Source organism: Zalophus californianus, chromosome 6, assembly GCF_009762305.2.
Source record: "Zalophus californianus isolate mZalCal1 chromosome 6, mZalCal1.pri.v2, whole genome shotgun sequence".
Taxonomy (NCBI): domain Eukaryota; kingdom Metazoa; phylum Chordata; class Mammalia; order Carnivora; family Otariidae; genus Zalophus; species Zalophus californianus.
In genome coordinates this window covers 85,564,089-85,584,309 of record NC_045600.1, presented here as the reverse complement: position 1 = coordinate 85,584,309, position 20,221 = coordinate 85,564,089, and the positions used below count along the sequence as shown (strand labels likewise).

The window sequence follows — 20,221 nt, the reverse complement described above, 5'->3', positions numbered from 1 at the left end:
GTTTCTTAAAATTTTTCTGAAAGAAAATCAGTGTATTTAACAAGTTTTTCATTGGTTCATGACATGAAATATGATTGCTACTTTAAAAATATATAGAATCAGGATTTAACAAGCTTCAGCTAATACATTTAACAAAAATTACAAGAAATATCATAAAATTCAGTGCTTTATAGTTTGGTGTAGAAATAATTTATTTAAACACTATTATCCCAAATTAAAAATGCACATTATAAAGTGATAATCTGGATTCTATATTGAGATTCACAATAATTATAGATCATATATAAAGGGATGTGGTCTGAAAATGTACAAATAACCTAAAAGTTTTTGCACATATCAAGAGCAATTTCCCCATGAGACTCATTAGTTGAGGGACTGAACAGTGTCATTTCCAGATGCTGGCAAGACTATGACTGACCAGTAACCACGGGGAGGAGTTCTTGTGGGGTAGCTCGAAGAGTCCAGAAGCCTCCACCAGGTAAAGAAACTAACTACATCACACCACCTCCCCCTTCTTCTTGCACCTAGCTATTCCAGTGTAGTTTCTTGGCACCTACAGCTTACTGCCTAATGAGATTACTAGAAAGCTAAATCACTAACAGCTAATGTAAACTCTGCAATGCAAATGAACAGGAATGGTTAAAATAGGTAGCTTCTGAGACAAAGAAAACTGTATGGGGTAGAAAGGGGACAATGTGCTGCCACTATCTAGTGACTAAATCTCTTAATGCACCCTGCTCGTAATGCTCACAGACTTTACTAGAAATTGGGCACAGTTTCTAGTAAACTGTCACAAAGTGAAGACCATGCTCTTCCCAACAGAAGAGTCTAACAGAAATTAGATGCCTTTCTAAAGCTTGAAAGTATACATTCAACAGATACTTGCTGAATGAATAATGAATGAACTCCAGAATCACTTACGGTAAAACTCATAAAATGACAAATGCTTATAATGCTAAGCAAAATCAGGGATTATAGAAGAGAACAAAATCATTTCCTCTGTGGTTGTATTAACTTCTCTACATTTCTTTTATTGTCATTATTTTCTATTTTTGGTTCAACTGGTTTAGATTACATTTTTAAGGCCATTTTTAGGAAGTAGCTATAGAAAGGTACCAAAGCTAAAACCGTAAAACTGTATCCAGTGGTTTGTATAGAAGCCCAATTATTACTATCTTTCCTGCCTGCCCATGGCCTGGGGCTCTGCAATTTCCACTGAGCACTTCATGTGTAGGGTAGACCCCACTAGCCCCAACCTAAGAGTTTGTCCCTATGTTAAAATTATCTTTCTTCCAACATATCATAAGCCTGGTTTTATTGGGACTTCTGGGATCATTCAGTGCTGAAAGGGAAGCCTGACATCTACCCCCTGGGGTACCTACAGACCTTCCCTGCCAAACTCAAGGAAATTTCCAGACCCCAAAACTGCTGAAAAACCTTTAAATACAGGTTATTGATTTGGCCAGGAACATAGAAATGGCTACAAGACAATAAAACTAGCAATTTAATAGGGAGCAGTAGTAAACAAAGCTACCGGTTTACACTAGCTACAGACTCTTTAGATTCCTTAACAATGCATTTCTGGGTGGCTCAGTGGTTAAGCGTCTGCCTTCGGCTCAGGTCATGATCCCAGAGTCCTGGGATCTAGGCCTGCATCAGGCTCCCTGCTCCGTGGGAAGCCTGCTTCTCCCTCTCCCACTCCCTCTGCTTGTGTTCCCTCTCTAGCTATCTCTCTGTCAAATAAATAAAATCTTTAAAAAAAAAAATGCATTTCTATCTCCCCAATTTACCTCAGCTTACAATCAGCACATGTGGTCACTACTCTGTTACCAGTAAGAGGTGAAAAATAGGCAGAAGCGATGCTCTTTGTGTGTTCAGTCAAAGAAATCAAAGGCTGGCTTCTCCTGGGATTCAGGTGCCTTGTATCATAAATATGAATATCCCTGTAAGCGGAGGAATAATTCTCAGTGTTGGCACAGTACATGTAGTGAGCTCTCAAACACCGCTGAACATAGACACATAGAATACTCATTACATTGAAGAATACTCTGATTTGTAATAATTTTACAAACACTGTATAGATTAAAAATTAAATATTAGAAAAATTCCATAACTACAGAATATATATGAAGCCAGTGGATAATACTGAGACAAGATTCTAGTTGGTTTTCCAATCTCTCTGAGAAAAAAATAAAAACACGGACCAAGTTATAGGTCACATATAACTTTTTTTTTACAAGTTTTTTTTAACTTTTTTTTTTTAAAGATTTTATTTATTTATTTATTTGAGAGACAAAGAGTATATAAGCAGGGGGAGAGGCAGAGGGAGAAGCAGACTCCCCACTGAGCTGGGAGCTGGACATGGGGCTCGATCCCAGGACCTGGAGATCATGACCTGAGCCGAAGGCAAACACTTAACCATCTGAGCCACCCTACAAGTTTTCTTCTCAAAAGACTAGAAGTAAATTAATATGGGGGCGCCTGGGTGGCTCAGTCGGTTGCGCATCTGCCTTTGGCTCAGGTCATGATCTCAGGTTTCTGGGATCAAGCTACGCATTGGGCATCCTGCTCAGCAGCAAGTCTGCTTCTCCCTCTCCCTCTGCCCCTCCCTTCTGCTCCTGTTCGCTCTCTTTCAAATAAATAAATAAAATCTTTAAAAAAAATAGTAAATGCACATGATGTCAAGGAAAACAAAAATGTGTTTTTGCTTTAATACTTTGACTATTCATTAAATCCAAAAGAATCTTTTTTTTTTCAAAAGAATTTCTCTTTAAAAAAAAAATACTCAATAAAACCTCAATTGTTTGTAGAAAGAAAAATTATTTAGCTATATGGGTATCACAGAAGTCAGATATCTTTGACATCCAAACTACAGCAGTAGTCCCTCAGGGAGCCTGGGTGGTTCAGTGGGTTAAACGTCCGACTCGTGGTTTCAGCTCAGGTCATAATCTCAGTGCTAGGATCAAGCCCGGCATCGAGCTCCGCACTCAGCAGAGTTGGCTTGAGGATATTCTCTCTCTCTCTCTCTCCCCTCTCCCCCCGACTCTTGCACTCACTCTCTCTCTAATAAATAAATCTTGAAAAAACAAATAAATAGAACAGTATTCCTAACTTTAAAAGGCATAAATCACAAAACTTTATGAAGAACATACCTCAATCCTGCAGTGATAAAATATTGTCTATGCACTGGGTGGACATGAACAGTTCTTATTTTGCTCAAAGAAGAATTGATAAGTTTCTCATAAGAAGTTCCAGGTGTCCGTCTATCTACCAGTGATATAGTTCCATTCCAGTGTCCTACTATTAAAGTGGAGGCATCTTCTCCCAAGAAGTCAAAAGAGGAAAAGCTACTTCTTTCATCTCTATATACCTAAGGAGACAAATAACAACCAACGTATAAATTCTTTGGTAAAAAAGTTATAAAACACTTTACCTAATAATTTCATTTATCCTCCCATCATCCCACAGAAAGCACAGGGCAAAATGATCATCTCGTTTTACAGAGATGGAAACTAAGGCACTGATCAGCTGTGAGACTCACCTACAATCAAATGGCCCATCCACCCATCTCAGGGTTATATGCCAAATCTCTTAAATCCAATAAACCTCAGCTGCAGATCTATTCTGTGACACTTACTAGGAAATGAACTAAATGTGAATTCTACCCAACTGAAATACCTTAATATACCAAGTAATTTTGCCAACTAAGTCCAAAAACATATGGCCAAATGCTCATCACTCACTCACTCTTGGTATAAGTGTAAATAAATAAATAACAAATTTCTGACAACTAATCAGAGTACACCTATCAAAATACTTAATGCTTGTACCCTCTGACCCAATAATTTGTCTAAGATATATATAAAGATGCCTATTGCAAGACAACCTATAATAGCAATAAGAAGCAACCTAAATGTCCACCAAAAGAGACCTGTTTAAATAAATGATGGTACATCTCTACTTTGAAACACCATGCATTGCTAAAAAGAATGAGACAGATTTGTACTACAATCTGTCCATACTACCAAGTGAAAAAAGCAAGTTGCAAAAGTGTAGATAGTATAAATCCATTAGTGCAAAGGAAAAAGACTCTACCTCCATATGCTTGTAAGTATATGTGCACTTTCTGGAAGCATACCTAACCACAATTCTTAACACTGAATCACTAGTTGCTAATTTTTAGTTTTTATAAAGTTATACATACTATTATAAACTGAGGTTAACAAATTAATATACCGAAGGTATCACAACCCCTGTACATCCAAAAAAGCCCCAAATGAAACCTGAAGTATTCATATTAAAATGGCTAAGTGCATGAGCTTAATTGCAGTGGAGTCAGACAGACCCAAGTGAAAATTTTAGCACTGCCATTTATGTCCCTGAGCAAGCCAATAAACCTCTTTACCTCAGTTTTCTCAACTGTTAAACGGGGATAACATTACTTATTTCATAGGGTGTTATAAGGTTTAACAATATATATATAAAGCACTCTCAGATTAATGCCTAACACAAGGTAACTATTCCTTCAGTATTATCAGGGGCACATTACTTATACATGCAACAACATGGATGAATCTTAGAAGTATTATGCTAGGTGAAAGAAGCCAGACATAAAAAACTTCATACCATAGGACTCCATTTATTTGACATCTTGGAGCAGACAAAATTATAGGGACAGTAATCATATCAGTGGTTGTCAGGAGTGTGGGAAGGTGGAGGGGACTGACTACAAAAGGTCACAAGGTGATTTTTTTCAGGTGATGGAAATTTTCTGTATCTTGATTGTGGTGGCAGTTACATAGGTGTAAACAATTTGCCAAAACTCATAGAACCATATACTTAAAAGGATAAATTTTATTGTATATAACTTACACCTCAATAAACCTGACTTTAAATATGTAAGTGGAGAAATTTTACAACTCAGTACTAAAAAGATAGATAACCCAAATAAAAATTAGGCAAAGAATCCAACATTTAGAGAAATCAACAGTTCTCTAAATAAATACAAAGGGCCAATAAGCAGGTGAAAAGACACTCAGCATCATTAATCATTAGGGAAATGAGGTTCAAATCATAATGGCATATGACTTCATACTCACTAGGATGGCTACAGTCACCAGCAGTAAGTGTTGGCAAAGATGTGGAAAAACTGGAATACTCATATATTGTTGGTGAGTATGTAAATAGTGAAGCCACTTTGGAAAACAGTTTGATAGTTCCTCAAAATATTAAACAGAGTTACCATATGACCAAGGAACTCCACTCCTAGGTATATACCCAAGAGAAATGAAAGCATATGTTCACACAAAACTTGTACATCAAAAACAAAAAAACTTGTACATCAATATCCATAACAACATTATTTTCAATAGTAAAAAATGGAAACAACACAATGTTCATCAACTAATAAATGGATGAATAAAATGTGGTATATCCATTCAGTGAAATATTATTCAGCCATAAAAAGGAATGAAGTAACGATACATTCTACAACATGGATGAACTTTGAAAACATTGTTATGTAAAAGAATGCAGTCACAAAACACTACAAATTGTGAGATTCCATTTATATGAAATGTCCAGAAAGGTATATACTGCCTGGGTGGCACAGTTGGTTGAGAGGCTGACTCTTGATTTCAGCTCAGGTCACGATCTTGGGTTCCTGGGATCGAGTCCTGAGTTAGGCTCCATGCTCAGCACAGAGTCTATTTCAGGATTTTCTCTCTCTCCTTTTGCCTCTGTCCCTCCCCTTGCTCATTCATGCACTCCCTCTCAAATAAATCTTTTTTTTTTTTTTAATTTGAGAGAGAGAGAGAAAGATTGAGAGAACAAGAGAGAAAGATTGAGAGAGACAACACTTAACTGCTGGTGAACCATTATGGTTTGAACCTGCTTATTGAGTGGGAGGAGGGACAGAGGGAGAAGCAGATTCCCGGCGGAGCAGGGAGCCCGATGTGGGACTCAATCCCAGGACCCCAGGATCACAACCTGAGCTGAAGGCAGATGCTGAATTGACTGAGCCACCCAGGTGCCACCAAACAAATAAAGCTTTTAAAAAAAAAGACAGACACACACACACCCAACATCACCCTCAATGGTGAAAAATTGAGTTTTTTATCTAAGATCAGGAACAAAGCAAAGATGTGTACTCTAACCCGTTTTATTCAACATAGTACTGGAAGTCCTAGCACAATAGACAAAAAGAAATAAAAGGCATCCAAACTGATAAGGAAAACATAAAACTGTCACTGTTTGCAGATGTCAGGATACTACACACAGAAAACCCTAAAGACTCCACCAAAAAGCTCTCTCTCATTCTCTCTCTCAAATAAATAAATAAAATCTTTAAAAAAATAAAACCATACAACTCCTAAAAGAAAACATAGACAGTAATCTCTTTGACACCAGACTTAGCAACATTTTTCTAGGTATGTCTCCGAAGGTAAAGGAAACAAAAGCAAAAATAAAAGAGATTACTGCCTAATTTTGCTAAGTGAAATTAAGTCAGAGAAAGACAAATAGCATGATTTCACTTATATGCAATCTAAAAAACAAATGAACAAAACAAAAAAAGCAGAAACAGACCATAAATTGAGAGAACTGGTGATTGCCAGAGGGATTCGGAGGGGTGCGGGGAGAATAGGCAAAATGAGTGAAGGGGAATGGCAGATACAGGTTTCTAGTAATGGAATACAGGAATAAAAAAGGATAAAATGTACAGCATAGGGAATACAGTCAATGGTACTGTAATAGTGTTGTATGGTGAGAGATGGTAGCTACACTTGTGGTGAGCACAGCATAATGTATAGAGTTGGTGAATCACTATGTAGTACACCTGAAACTAATGTAACATTGTGTGTCAACTACACTTTAATAAAAAAAAGTAATACAAAATAAAAGCTTTTACATAAATTAAAAAATAATAAGAGCAAATACTTATGTGTCTGGCTGCATTCTGACCACTTAATTAATCTGCCTCAAGTCATTCAATCCTCATGACAACCCCATGAGGTAGGTACTATTACCATCCCATTTCACAACTAAGGAAATTGATGCAAAAAGAGGTTAAATCACTTCCAAGGTCACACAAGTAGTAACAGATGGTCTGGGATTCAAACTTAAGTAGTGTACTTCTAAAGTTCCTATTCTGTATCACTTCCCCCTGCCGACTGGTATAATAATCATTCATGTGGCATTTCATAAAGAATCCAGAATATCATCTCAAGTCAATATGTAAACACATTAACATTTACCTCTTCAAAAATAGCCCTCGAAAAATCCCCACAGCGTAACGTGCCATCATAACTCAGTGACAGTATATGAGCCGGATTTGCAGGTGAGAAGTAAAGACAGCTAACTGGCTGACTGTGGGGTTGGAAAACATAAACTCCATCTTCTTTAGATTGGTGAGTCTGTAAGAGAGTTGGGGGCAGGGAGAGACAAAAACTAGTGAAAAGTAGTAACACTTTCTGTCATTAAACTATTTATGTCTGTATTACATTCAGTCTTTTCTTAGTCTATAATTATGCCCACCTCATTCAGAAGGTCAGAACTAAAACCTTTCTATTATCACTAAATTACTTTTTTCTAATTTTCAATCCAATAATACTGTCACATTTAACAGTTTCCAGCAACTAGCAAACTAGTTTTCTCATAATGCAGAAGGAAAAAAATTACTGTTTATTATGACTTTAGTTCATGAAATCCTCAGGAAATGAGAAATCTGCTCTTAATTTCACATACAGCATAATTCCCTAATACTAAAAACATATCAATACCATTACTATTTTGCTTCCTCAGCATGCTTCTATAAATCAGTCTAAGCACAATTTTCATAAAGTATTTGGTCCTGACACAAAGTGATAATTTAAAAAATATTTTATCCCTGGGGCTTCTGACGACCCTTGATTTCAACTCCGGTCTTGATCTCAGGGTCATGAGTTCAAGCCCCATGTTCTATCCCCTAAATATTCCATGAAAAATGCATGTATTTCAATTCCACATTAATATTACTACTACTTCTAGGGATTATCCTTTCCACAACTGGATTACCAATTCCTAAATCATCACTTCTCAGATCTGGATAAGCTATAGTCCTATGCCATATGTCATATTATGAATCAGAACTATCATCTCCAAATCTGGCTTAATCTGCTAATACTCAAGCATTTTTGTTTTCTTTTTTTATTTTAAATTTAAACAGAAGAATTTTTTTAAAGGAAAGAAAGGGAAAAAATTATAATCATATTCACTCCTCATCCTACCCAGAGTTAACCACTATAAATATCTTCACATACTTGTGTATAGTGTTAATTTTTTAGAAAAACAAAACTCTCCATTGTTACAAAAAACCTAAATACAGAAATGTAGAAAGACAATTATTAAAAATGACTCCAAATTCAAAATTAACTAAAATTATCATTAAAATACTAAGCTATTATTATAGACATCTTTATAAGTACTTAAACAGAATGACAGAGAAATTTAGAAAAAAATAAGACCATGCTACATATGCCATTTTTAATAGTATTAAATTTAACTACACTTCAAAATAATAAAAGAAAATCAGGCTGAAGTAATTTTTGAAGTTTGAGTACAGGTGGGGATTAGGGGCACCAACTCACCATGCAGCTGAACCACATATAACTTTTGACTACCCCAAAACTTTACTAATACCCTACTGCTGACTGACATCCTTAATAACATAAACAATTAACACATTTCGTATGTTATGCATATTATATACTGTACTTTTACAACAGAGTAAGCTAGAGAGAAGAAATAATAAAATCATAAGGAAAAGAAAATACATTCACAGTACTGCATTGTTGTTCAACACCATGTTTATGTCATCTGTTTATTAGATAAATCATGTCAATACCTGTCAATATTATATGATAAAAAAACACTGCAGATATTATATATATTACTAACACTAACCATCAAAAATGAAAACATATGAAAAATTCATATTTACTGACAGGTGTAACAACTCATGCATTGATAATAAAGTGGCAATAGGACTGCTTTATGATAGCCTAGTGTAATCAATACAATAGCTTCACAGTAGCCTAGCCTATACACTAATGAATGACTCCCTATATTATGGTATATGGTATTACAGTCATATTCACAATGCAGTAGTGGAAACAGTTACTTTTTTTTTTAAAGTGATGATAGGCTGATAGTTTCTTCAATAACAAGAAAGGTACACTCTATGGTAATATAAATCTTTGAAAGCAAAATTATAAAACAGTAAGAAAGCTAACACATTATTAATTTTATATTAAATACTATCCACCTTATGCCTATGTAAGGAAAGGCTATCCACTTCCATAAAAGCCTTGCACACGATGTTCTACACAATGACTACTCAGGCGATGAGGATGATAATGACACAAAAATGTCTCATATACTTCTTGCTGTAGTTGTACAGTTACTAGATTTTCACATGAAGACAGACACATATACAACAGATAAATTTATTTTTTTAAATATTTTATTGGGTGCCTGGGTGGCTCAGTTGGTTAAGCGACTTTCAGCTCAGGTCATGATCCTGGAGTCCCGGGATCGAGTCCCACATCGGGCTCCCTGCCAAGCAGGGAGTCTGCTTCTCCCTCTGACCCTCTTCCCTCTCATGCTCTCTCTCTCTCCCATTCTCTCTCTAATAAATCTTTAAAAAAAATTAAAAAAATAAAGATTTTATTTATTTGAGAGAGACCACGAGCAGGGGGAGGGGCAGAGGGAAAAGTAGGCTCCTAATATGGGACTTGACCCCAGGACCTTGGGATCATGACCTGAGCCGAAGGCAGACGCTTAACTGACTTGAGCCACCCAGGCATCCCACAACAGATAAATTTATTAACTGTACAGCAGGATGACTATTTACTAAGTGGAATGGATCATCATAAAGGTCTTCATCCTCACTGTCTTTACGCTGAGTAGGCTGAGGATGAGGAAGAGCTGGGTCTTGCTGTCTCAGGGGTGACAGCAACAGAAGAGGTGGAGAAGGTAGACGAAGAGGCAGGAGGCAGGCACACTGAGTGTAACTTTATGGAGTACATCATAATTTCCGACTTTTTTGTTTTCTCGTATCTCTAAAAATATTTCTATACATATAGTACCAATTCTTCTTCCATCATTTGCTTTAGTTACAGTGCCCATACCATAGAAGGGTCCATGTTGTAAAAGTCAAAAGCAGCCTTGAATAATCAAAATGCTTCTGCCAGATTGACTAATGTCAATTTGTTTTCTAACACTGCTTCATCATGTGGCACTGGTTCAGAAGCACTCATCTCCAACAGGCATTCTTCTCTTAATTCCTCTCTCTGGTGGGGAGTCTTTTGGCTCTTGAATTCCTCCAAGATCCATATCCTGAAACCCTTCACTCCCACCATTTTTGCCATAATCACAATCTCTTTCATGATTTCCTGTCTCTGTCATAAATCCTGTGAAGTCATGTACAACATCTGGACACAGTTTTCCCTAGCAGGAATTTATTCTTTCAGGCTTGATTGTTTTCATGGCTTTTTCTATAACAACAATGGTATCTTCAATGGTGTTATCTTTCTAGACTTTCATGTTTTCTCTGCTGGGGTTCTCTTCCATAGCGTTGACAACCTTTTCTATAGAGTACCATGTGCTATGAGCCTTAAAGGTCCTTAATGACCCCTTGATCTAGAGGTTGAATTAGAGACACCACGTTTGGGGGCAACACTTTCATGCCTTGGTGTTGAACTCATGGGGTTCTGTGTAGCCAGGGGCATTGTCCAATATCAAAAGAACTTTAAAAGGCAGTCCCTTACTGACAAAGTACTTCCTGACCTTAGAGAAAAAGCATTAATGAATCCAATCCAGAAAAGTGCTCTTGTTTCCAGGACTTCCTGTTGTACAGCCAAGACTGGCAGCTCATGTTTATCCTTTCCCTTCGAGGTCGGGGATTAGCAGCTTTATAGATGAGGGCAGTCCCGATCACAAACCCAACTGTATTTGCACAGAAGAGTAGCATTAGCCTATTCCTTCCTGCCTTCAATCCTGGTGCTCACTTCTCTTCCTTACTAATAAATGTCCTTTGTGGCACTTTTTTTTCCCAGAATGCACTTTCAGCTGAATTAGAAACCTGTTCAGGCAGATACCCTTTCTCAGTAACTTTCTTAATGGTGTCTGGGAACTTGTCTGCAGTCTTGGGTCAGCAGATGCTGCTTCTCCTGTTATCCTGACATTTTTTTAAGACAAACTTCTTTCTAAAATTATCAAACCATCCTTTGCTGCAAAGATACAAATGTAGGGACCCGAAGGGGTACGTGCACCCCAATGTTTATAGCAGCAATGTCCACAATAGCCAAACTGTGGAAAGAGCCAAGATGTCCATCGACAGATGAATGGATAAAGAAGATGTGGTATATATACACAATGGAATATTATGCAGCCATCAAAAGGAATGAGATCTTGCCATTTGCAACGATGTGGATGGAACTGGAGGGTGTTATGCTGAGTGAAATAAGTCAATCAGAGAAAGACATGTATCATATGACCTCACTGATATGAGGAATTCTTAATCTCAGGAACAAACTGAGGGTTGCTGGAGTGGTGGGGGGTGGGAGGGATGGGGTGGCTGGGTGATAGACATTGGGGAAGATATGTGCTACGGTGAGCGCTGTGAATTGTGTAAGACTGTTGAATCACAGATCTGTACTTCTGAAACAAATAATGCAACATATTTTAAGAAAAAAGAAAAAGAAGAAGATAGCAGGAGAGGAAGAATGAAGGGGAGTAAGTCAGAGGGGGAGACGAACCAGGAGAGATGATGGACTCTGAAAAACAAACTGAGGTTTCTGGAGGGGAGGAGGGTGGGGGGATGGGGTTAGCCTGGTGATGGGTATTGAGGAGGGCACATTCTGCATGGAGTACTGGGTGTTATGAACAAACAATGAATCATGGAACACTACACCAAAACAAATTATGTAATATATGGTGATTAACATAACAATAAAAAAATTAAAAAAAAACCATCCTTTGCTGGCATTAAATTCTCCAGCTTTAGATCTTTCACCTTCCATTTGTATTGTCATATGATGACTTCAATTTTTCTCAAATCATATTAGTCTACAGGTATGTCTTTCTTAGAGCAATCCTATACCCACATAAAAGTGGCATCTTCAACACAAGATAAAAAGGTATTTTGCAAAAAGTACAAGGCTTGGGAGCCTGGGTGGCTCAGTCGTTAAGCATCTGCCTTCGGCTCAGGTCATGATCCCAGGGTCCTGGGATCAAGTCCCACATCGGGCTCCCTGCTCAGCGGGAAGCCTGCTTCTCCCTCTCCCACTCCCCCTGCTTGTGTTCCTGCTCTCGCTGTCTCTCTCTGTCAAATAAATAAATAAAATCTTAAAAAAAAAAAAAAAGTACAAGGCTTTCCACACCTGCTGGAGTAGCTGCAGCAAGGGCTTTACAAATTTTTTCTTTTTTTTACAATAGTTCTTATGCTAGATTCATTTATCTTGAAATGCTGGGTAACTGCTGCTACCGACCTCCATTTACAGTACTTATCAAGCAATTCAACTCTTTCCTGTACTGTCCTGAATTTTGTTTCTTGGGCGCACTTTCCAGAATCACTAGGAGCACTTCATATGAGTCCTATGGTGTTATTCAACGTTTATAGTATTGCACTAAACACAATGAAAAATATGCAAGAACCTCAAGAGATCACTTTTTCAGCGATACACAATTTATGGGAGATAAACTGTGCACACGGAGATGATTGGTGTTTCGAGGAGATACTTGCTATAATTAAGCTCACCACAATAGCAACAGAATAGCTAGGAGATTTTTAGAGTAGTACAATAGTACAACAATAATTTTATGCAGTTATGATTTAATACTGCATTTTTACATTTATTTACATTTCTCTTGACTGTGAATGGTGCCACATAGGATCTGTGTTTGTTGAAGATTTGAAAGATGTTAACTTTTTATAAAATAGATTTGTATATATTTTATGGTAGTAAATGAAAAAATAGACTAGTATCTACATGTATTCTATGCAATCATGACACACCCAACTTTTTTTAATTCTTTCAGCATTTCTAAGCTACATGGTTCATCTACAAGTTTTTTTCAAATTGTCACAAATCTCCAAAAAACTTTCCAATCCGTGTATAAGTGGACCCACACAGTTCAAACCATGTTAAGAGTCAACTGTATTTGTAACTATATCAAGCGATATCCCCTAAAAAGGAAAAAGTATAAAACAAAAGGAGTGGTCGTCATTATGCTTTATTTTTTTAACTATGTCTAAATTTTAGACATTTTCTGTTGAGAGCATTATTTTCATCCCTTCACCCATCTCCCCTTTCACCATCTCTATATTTTGTTATATTATTATTTTTATTTTGTCCAGGTTGATAACATTCACATCCAGTTCCATAAACGTAGTTCATATAGCTATTTAATATTAGTTCTGCCCATCTATGGATGGATTCAATGCCCATCACCAATTCTTTTGTCAAGCTTCTCCATTCCTCAATTCTTAATTCTGATTTACTCTTAATTGGCTGGGATTTGCTCTCAAGCAGTATTTTTTTTTTCCTAAATGAACTCACAGGTCTTGAATTTCTTGAGTTTTTTTCACATGTGAGAATACCTACCATCTGCCTTTAATTAGAAATGTTATCTTGGGCTGCTAAGTATTCTGGGCCATACTTCCCTCAGAACTTTGTAGACATTACATGAAATGCTGTTGTAGAAAACAGAAAAGCCTGACTCTTTCCCTTGAATATAATTTATTTTTTCTGCCTAAAGAATTCTTTATCCTTTAAGTTTCAAGTTTTCCTAGAACATGGTATACACATTCAATCTGTCAATTCCATTGTGTCTTTTCAGAAGAATTCTCTTTGAATATATTTTCTGTTCCACTGTTGGGTCATCTTTGACTGTCTTCCCTTACCTATTAGCTTGTCTGTGTTTGAGATTACCTCAAATCTTTAATGTCTATAATTTAGTTTTCAGCAATGTCTATTCTGTTCCTTGCTTTTGTCTAATTTATTAGTTTCTATCTGATCTTCAATTTGTTTCCTTAGTTCTGCAATCCCCTTTTCCATCTCATTCTCTTGTTTTATCATCTTATTTTTGAGTATTATTTTATAAAATAATGTTATTAACTAGCTCCACAGCAGCACTGTCCAAAAGAAATTTCTGAGATGAAAAAAAAGTTATATGTATGCACTATCAATGTAGTATCCACTCGCTATGTGTGGCTATTAAGCACTTAAAAAGTGCCTAGTGTAGGGGCACCTGGGTGGCTCAGTCGTTAAGCGTCTACCTTCGGCTCAGGTCATGATCCCAGGGTCCTGGGATCAAGCCCCGCATCAGGCTCCCTGCTCTGCAGGAAGCCTGCTTCTCCCTCTCCCACTCCCCCTGCTTGTGTTCCCTCTCTCGCTGTGTCGCTCTCTGTCAAATAAATAAAATCTTAAAAAAAAAGTGCCTAGTGTAACTGAAGAACTAAATATTCTTTTTTAATTTGAAGTCTTTTTTAAAAAGATTTATTTGAGAGAGAGATGGAGAGCACATGAGCAGGTGGGGGAGGGGCAGAGGAGAGAGAGAAGCAGACTCCCCACGTGCAGGGAGCCTGATGCAAGGCTCGATTCCAGGACCCTGAGATCATGACCTAAGCCCAAGGCAGATGCCCAAATGACTGAGCCATCCAGGCGCCCCATAAATGTAAATAGTCTCTTAGAACCAGTAGCTACTACACTGAACAGTGGAGTTCTACAGTCTGGAACTGAAAAGAATTTCCTTTCTTTCCTTGGGTTATGTTTCTCTTCTAGGTCTGTCTTTGCATGCTAGGTTCTTCTGTTGTTTTCGCAATAGTGTTTGTCTAGTTGCCTAGTCATTTCTTTTCATTTCCATCATGCTTGAATCACTCTGTCCATGTTAGATGCTCTGATATAATATGTTGACTCTTTCTCCCAGTATCTGACATCAGTTCATTTTTTCCTCCGAAAAAGACAGGCTTTCCTGTAACCAAGAAGAAAGATGGGGGGAGGGAACAGAAGGAGGGAGGTAGATAGGTGTTTTCAGCTGAAACCATATGCTGTATTTTTTGGAATTCCTAGACTAGGAAATTCTATTCATTATTTTATATCAGGATTTATACCACCTACTTGGCAGGTTTGTGGGGAAGGACGTGGCTTATACTACTCCCAAAGACCAAGAAAATTTCCTTTGCAGAGAATTAGTCCACTGTTCACTTTCCCCACTTCCCCTGTTTCCCCCCTTTCCCCTCAGCAGCCATTTCCCTATTCCTCACTCAAAAGAGGAAAAAATCTAAGTATCTACTGAATGTACTTCTCTCTAGTTTTGAGAATATAGGTGAAAATCCTCAGGGTTTGGTCAATTCACCAATATGGATTTTGGTTGTAGGGCAAGGTAGAAGCTAAACTATGCTGTGCCCCCCACCCCCCAGCTGAGCTAAAGAAGTACACTGCATTAAGTTATACTTCTTCCTTACTGCTGTTCCTTTTTTTTTTTTTTTTACTTACTGATTTGACTGCTTTTTACTCATTCTATGGAAAATTCCAACTGCCCATTTTAATCTGAATATACCAGGTTAACAGAGCTTCTAGGGGCACCTAGTTCAGTCAGTGGCACATGCAACTTGTGGTCTCAGGGTTATGAATGAGCCCCACATTAGATATTATTTTTAAGTAAAAAATAAAATCTTAAAAAAAAGAGTACTTCTTACTACTTTAAACCTAACTGAATACAGGACCAGTTTGTTTTGAGCCTAGAAATGACTATCTGTGCACAGTGGATTGGAATAGGAAAACTGGAAATACAAGTACCATTTAAAACCAGTATGGTAATTCTAAAAGATGAGATGGGGCGCTGGCCCAGCATAATCCCTCTTGTTCATTCCTTTGCTGTCTATACTCCAGCCATACGAACATTCTTCCAGGTCCTTAAATGTATCAGGTAGGTTTTCCCCTGCCTAAGGTCTTTGACATACTCTTCCCCTCACCTGAAATACCCTTTCCCCTTTCTTTACTTGGTAAGAAAGGGGAAAGGAGGCTTGCCCTAATCCTCCAAATTAGGCCAGCCCCCTGTAGTGTGTTTTCATTTACACTACTTTTCCTTCAGGCCATTAATCACAGTATATAATTCACTCCACTTATCAAATATGTAATTATGTATTTGGCCATTATTTCATTAATGCTGCTTTGGCCACTAAATTCTAAACTCTAAGAGGGCAGAGACAGTCTTTGCTCACAAATGTCTAATGGCTGGGAAATCATTAGAATATTACTTAGCCAAAATACTCAATAAATGTGGAATGAATGAAGGAATGAATGGGTAATTGGGTGACTTAATAAAGGATAACTCAATTTTTGATGCTAGGTGACACTAGCAATGTGACTGAAAGTTAAGAGGAAAAACTGAGGTAGTGTCAAGGCAATTCAATGGGGGAAAGGATAGTCTTCTCAACAAATGACAACTGGATATTCATATATAAAAAAATAAACTTGGGCCCTTACCTCACATAATATTTAAAAATTACTCAAGACAAATCAGCAAACTAAATGTGAAAGGAAAAACTATAAAATTTTTAGAACAAAAAACCAGGAAAAGCTCTTTAAAGCTTGGGGCTAGGGGCACCTGGTGGCTCAGTCAGTTAAGCTACTGCCTTCAGCTCGGGTCATGATCTCAGGGTCCTGGGATCAAGCCCCTCATCAGGCTCCCTGCTCGGCGGGGAGCCTGCTTCTCCCTCTCCCTCTGCAGCTCCCCCTACTTGTGCTCTCTCGCTCTCTGTCAAATAAATAAAAATAAAATCTTAAAAAAAAAAGTTTGCAGCTAGACAAAAATTTTTGATATAACACCAAAAGCACAATCCATTAAAAAAATTTTGACAAATTGGACATCATCAAAATTCAAAACATTTGCACTTCAAAAGACAGCATTAAGAAAATGAAAAAATGTCAAAGACTAGAAGAAATATTAGCAAAACACATCTAATAAAGAATTTGCAACTAGAATTTACAAATGTTTCTAATTCAATTAAGAAGACAAACCTAATAAAAAAAATTAAAAAATTTTTGAAAAGCCATTTCACCAAAGATATCCAAATGGCATAAAAGATGCTAAACAACATTAGTCATTAGGGAAATACAAATCAAAACCACAAGGAGATACCACTTCACACCCACCAGAAAGGCTATAATCAAAAAGACAGACAATAATAAACACTGGTGAGCATGTGGAAAAATTAGAACCCTCATATGTTGTTGGTGGGAATATTAAATGAGGCAATCACTTTGGAATGCAGTTTGGCAGTTCCTCAAAATGTTAACAAATTACCATAAGACCCAGCAATTCTACCCCCAGGTATCTACCCAAGAGAAATAACACATATCCAAACAAAAATGTGTACACAAATGTTTATGGTAGCATTATTCAGAATGGCCAAAAAGTGGAAACAATCCAAATATCTATCAAGTGATAAAATGGATCAACAAAATGTGGATAAACAATGGAATACTGTTCAACAATTTAAAAAGAATGAAATACTGATATATACTAAAACATAAATGAACCTTGAAAACATAACTCTAAGAGAAAGAAGTTAACATAAAAGACCACATACTGTATGATTCTATTTATATGACATGTCCAAAAAGGGCAAATTTATGGAGATCTGCCTGGGAATGAGAGTAATTAATTGGGGTATTAAATCTACCCCAATTTAGATTAAATCTAAATCTAGGAATGATGAAAATGTTCTAAAACTGGAGTATGAAGATAGTTATACAACTCAGTAAAGCTATTAAAAATCATTGAGTTGTACAATTAAAACATGAATTTTATAATATATAAATTATGTTTTGATCAAGTTAATTTTGTTTTAAACTAGGGGAGCTGGGGGATGCACACAGGATAGTAGCAGTATTGGGTTTTAGACTTGCTCAAGCTGTTAACATGATGGCCAAGTGTCTGGGACAATCAGAAGATTGACAGAGATACTAGACTATTATAGAGACCTAGTAATACAGATTTTGGAGTCAACAGGAAAGACATGACAAAGGGACTTTTATACATGTCTTCAACTCTGTACAAATCAATCTACCCTGAAAAGATTTTCACTTGACTATGCTAATTTTCTATTTTTCCTTTTCAAAGTTCTTCAACCAATGATCTTTATCCATTGCTTTCATTTCCTCCACTACCCCATTCTTTTTTATTTGCTCAAAGTCTGTGTTCCTTCCTTACCTCATTGTTGAAGCTATTCTCTCAACTAATAATACCCCATTTTCAAAACCAATGGCCTTTACTCTACTCCCATTCTTTTTAACTTACTTGCAAGAAGCCTTGTCCAACTGACCCATGAAACTCATCTCTTAGCTTTTATTACCTTATACTATTTTTAGTCCTCTTCCCACTTCTCTACTTGTTTTATTTACCAAATACTTTTACCTCCCACCCTCACTCACACTTTATCAAAATAAGGAAGAACTTATGCTCCAAAAACAAACGAGAATTTGGTATTTATCTCTCTCTTCCTCTCAAAAAATGTTTATTAATCCCAACCAGCTTCAAGTTACCATAGTGTCTTCATCTCCATTTATTGTCCTTATGGTATTTTTCAGGCCTTTGTTCTACTTTGCCAATAAGAAAATAAATTCAGAGAATATTAACTTAGCTTTTCCAATTTTGAGACCACCAAAAGCAATCCATGCAGAATTATATGTACAATGAAGGGAATTCAGTATCTGTTTGTAACTCATTAAAAAACGAATGGGATTATCCTAAGCAGATCCCTAGGAAGATATTTTTCCCAGTTTGAAAACTTTATTTTAAACATAATTAGAGGGTGCCTGGGTGGCTCAGTCAGTTAAGCATCTGCCTTTGGCTCAGATCATGATCCCAGGATCCTGGAATCAAGTCTAGAATCCGGCTCCCTGCACAGTGGGGAGTCTGCTTCTCCCTCTGCCCCTCCCCTCTACCCCTCCCCCCTGCCCATGCTCCTGCACGCTCGTGCTCTCTCAAAAAATAAATGAAAATCTTAAAAATAAATAAACAAATATAAACATAATTAGAAAACTAAGAACTTTGTGTGATCTTTTCATATATACATTTAAAGGTATAACAGTTTCCTGGCAATTAACTTATGCTCAGATGACTAATAATATTCAAATTAAAAATGTTAAAGTTCTAGAAAGCCAACTAAAATTTCTCAATTTTAAAATTTGGTATCACAAAGCACAAAACTATAAATCTCAAGTAACATTACAAACACGCAGCTCTAGGCTATTCTCCTATAGACTGTTTCAGTCAAATTTTATTATCTTCAAAAAATTAATAATAACTTACCAAATCCCAAAGTCCAACTTGCCCAGATTTGGCCCCAGCTGCCACCAAAGTTCTAATTTCTGATGGGTGGAGAGCCACAGAAAATACTGCGCCTTTGGTAACTTTATGAACAGTATCTTCATTAATGACCATGCCACTTAAATTGGCTTTATAGCTGAGGAATAAAAGTTAAATTTCAGAAGTAAAACCAATCAGGAGTCAAAATAACTAAAAGATGACTCAAAAAAGAAAAGAGACACAGTTAGTAAATAGTCAACCTCCTAATAACCAAGGAAATCAAATTAAACAATGGGATACTATTTTTCACTTATAAAAGGTAGCAGGCTGCAGTTAAACATATACATTCATTAACAGTGTTAGTGGCAGAGTAAATTCATACAAGATTTCCAGAAGAAAAAAAAGATTTTAGAAAACAATTCAGCAATGTATACTAAAAGCCACAAAAATGTCCATATTTGACTCATTAATCTCACTTCTGGAATCTATCCTAAAGAATTAACCCATAATCACACATAAACCCTTAAACATATGCACACATATAACTAAATATGCAACTAACCACACAAAACTAAATTGAAAATAATTCCAAATACCAACAGAGTCAGAAAAGATTAAGTAAATGAAATAGTATGCAATTATTCAATAAGTTTAAAAACTCTAGTAACATGAGATTAATATTTTGCAACTATATTAATGAAAAGCATAACGCAAATTTATATATACATTAGAACATAATAAACTAAAAATGTACATGGATTCATTCATTTATTAAATAATAAGTAAATATATATTATGCACCAGGCACCATTTTAGTTATTGAGACAAAATCCCTGCACTTAAGAAATTCATAGCGGTACTACAT

At 36.6% G+C, this 20,221-nt stretch overlaps 1 protein-coding gene across 6 annotated transcripts in view; it reads right to left on the bottom strand.

The window, feature by feature from the left end:
* Positions 1-20,221, bottom strand: part of WDR76 (WD repeat domain 76) — a 60,907-nt gene that overhangs the window by 6,252 nt on the left and 34,434 nt on the right. For 5 of the 6 annotated variants that reach the window (XM_027569525.2, XM_027569520.1, XM_027569521.1 and 2 more), the window contains 4 exons: positions 19,360-19,513; positions 7,254-7,412; positions 3,153-3,370; positions 1,791-1,943 (listed from right to left, as the gene is read on the bottom strand). In XM_027569525.2, the coding sequence (XP_027425326.1) occupies positions 1,791-1,943; positions 3,153-3,370; positions 7,254-7,412; positions 19,360-19,513 (684 nt within the window). The remainder of the gene's footprint in view (positions 1-1,790; positions 1,944-3,152; positions 3,371-7,253; positions 7,413-19,359; positions 19,514-20,221) is intronic. The other variant, XM_027569523.1, reaches the window with a different exon arrangement.